Source organism: Lactuca sativa, chromosome 1 (genome assembly GCF_002870075.4).
Source record: "Lactuca sativa cultivar Salinas chromosome 1, Lsat_Salinas_v11, whole genome shotgun sequence".
NCBI classification, from domain to species: Eukaryota; Viridiplantae; Streptophyta; class Magnoliopsida; order Asterales; family Asteraceae; genus Lactuca; species Lactuca sativa.
Window position 1 is genome coordinate 43063311 of NC_056623.2, and position 2356 is coordinate 43065666.

Sequence of the window (2356 nt, forward strand, 5' to 3'; positions counted from 1 at the left end):
GTGAAGATCGATCTTCATTTTGTTGGAATTTTTACAAGGTACCCCATAATTAGTTACGCAGATGGAGTGGAACAAAGGTTCGATGATATCGATTTTGCTGGAATGAACAAGAACGAGTTTGTGGTGTTCCTTGAAAGATTCTCAAACGAGATGTGTATGAATGTTTACTTTTGCATGCCCGATATTGAGATTTCTGATGGATGGAAGATATTAGCTACTGAAATGACTACTAGGAGTTCATCGAAGTAGGATATGCTTGTGGCTGTGTCATGACTATATACATGGATCATCTTGGTGTTAATGTACATCAATGGATTATTGATGAGCAAGCTGAAGTTTGCAGTCCCTCATACAATCATTCTGGTGTAGCTGAAGCTAATGAAGAAGTACGTGTTGAGAGAATTTTTTAGAATGACCTAGAAGAATTTCAAGGTAATATTCACGATGAACTTGAACATGTCGGTTGAATTCCTATGACTAAGACCATAAATGATATGTTTTTGAGCAAGCTATGCCCCAATGTGCAGTCAACCCCATATAATCCACCTCATGATGATTCATATGTTTAGATGGATGACAATGAATCAAATCTTAACGAGGTAACTACTTATAATGAAAATGAGCATTGGAAAACACAAAAACCTATGTTAGGTATGTGATTTGAAAGTCCAAAACAGTTAAAGCAAACATATGTTATGTAATTACGCTATTGCTAATGGGTATCAGTTATGCTACAAAAAAATGATAGTAGGAGACTTTGAGTCCAATATATTAAAAAATGTGGGTAAAAGATTCAAATCTATACTTTTAAAATAAGATTTTTACTTTTGAAATGATATACTAATTTTATGTCGCCCTTAATGTTGTAATCCTACAATTACGCCAAAAGAAGTTCCAAATTACCTCGATTTAAACCTTACATTCATATGGATTAACAAAATGCTAGTTGAATTATTTTGGTCATGATCAACATGTTTATTAAATAATTTTTCTAAGCAAACCTTATGTTAATTTTGTATTGTATATATTAATGATCACTTGAAATTTAAATATTAAAAGTAGAATTGACCCAACATATCACTTTAAAAATAGGCAAAAGAATTGCATATGTAATGGCATGATTTGAACATGTAAAATGCTTCCTCAAGGACCTAACTTTTTTATGGCCATTCAATATTGCATTGTCATTTGTGAAGTGGCTTTTTTAGGTTGTCCTTACTTGCAACTTTTGTTTTGTTGCTTTAAATACCATCGTCTTCCTCTCCTTCTTTAACTGCAAACATCAAGTCTCTCTCTCTCTCTCTCTCTCTCTCTCTCTCTCTCTCTCTCTCTCTCTCTCTCTCTCTCTCTCAAATTAATCAAACCCCCAGAGAGAGAATGGAGCAAAATTTACCAGTAATGGCAAAGAAAGTATGGAGCTTGGTGCGTGTGATGTTCATCATGTTGAAGAAGGGCATCATTTCCAAAAGAAAATTCTTTGTTGATCTTAATATGATGATGAAGCGTGGCAAGATCGCCGGCAAGGCCTTTCACAACCTTATGTTCCACGGCCACCACAATTGGGCTGCTTCCACCTTCCACCGCCACCCACAACACCTCGCCACCCCTACCACACCACCACGCGAATACGAATTCAGCTGCAGCAACACTCCACCTTACCCTCTCTCCCTGTTTTCTACCCACAAGAAACACAAAAACAAGCACCACCGTGTTGCTACTCCGAACCCGCCGCTGGCTGTAGACGATTGTGATGACATAATAATCGATGATGCGGTTTTTAAGGTTCTCAATATGCTGACAAGCGCCGCAGCGTCGCCACCACTGCCGGAATTTAGGAACACCCCGATGGTGGAGCAGATGAGGATAACGGACTCACCGTTTCCGTTCACTCACTGTGGCGAAGATGGTCATGTTGACGAGGCTGCTGACAAGTTCATAAAGAGATTTTATAACGGTCTAAAACGGGAAAACTAAATGAGTTCAGTATGATTAGTTAATTCATCAGGAGGTTATACAAATTTTTACGTGATGATCCCTTCTCTGAATCTGAATGCTTCAAGATTGTTGGTTTTGTCATTTGTGTAACCCCAAATTTTTTGCTATTTTTTTTATTAATATTAATGAAAATAAATTATTGATATCAACTTTGCTAGTCGATATCCTTTTTCAGTCATATCTTGATTTTAATTTTCAAACTGTGTTTATTATCTCGATTGTTGAACATTAATTGTTATGAATTGATGGTAACTTCCGCGAGGGGGTTAAGGACTTTTTTTTTTTTTTTTTTTTTTTTAAATCTTAATAGTAAATAAATTAAAAAATAATAAAGATAAAGAAAGACAAAACTTCAAAAATG

General features: G+C 35.9%; 1 protein-coding gene across 1 annotated transcript; it reads left to right on the forward strand.

Annotated features, from left to right (window-relative positions):
• The first annotated feature begins 1398 nt into the window (after positions 1–1398).
• LOC111900100 (uncharacterized) lies at positions 1399–1974 on the forward strand. Its single transcript, XM_023895984.1, has one exon. It carries the CDS (start codon positions 1399–1401, stop codon positions 1972–1974), a length of 576 nt encoding a protein of 191 aa, XP_023751752.1.
• The last annotated feature ends 382 nt before the right edge of the window (positions 1975–2356 follow it).

Coding starts and splice junctions, on each gene's coding strand:
- LOC111900100 (XM_023895984.1), top strand. CDS start 1,399: ATGGCAAAGAAAGTATGGAGCTTGGTGCGTGTGATGTTCATCATGTTG.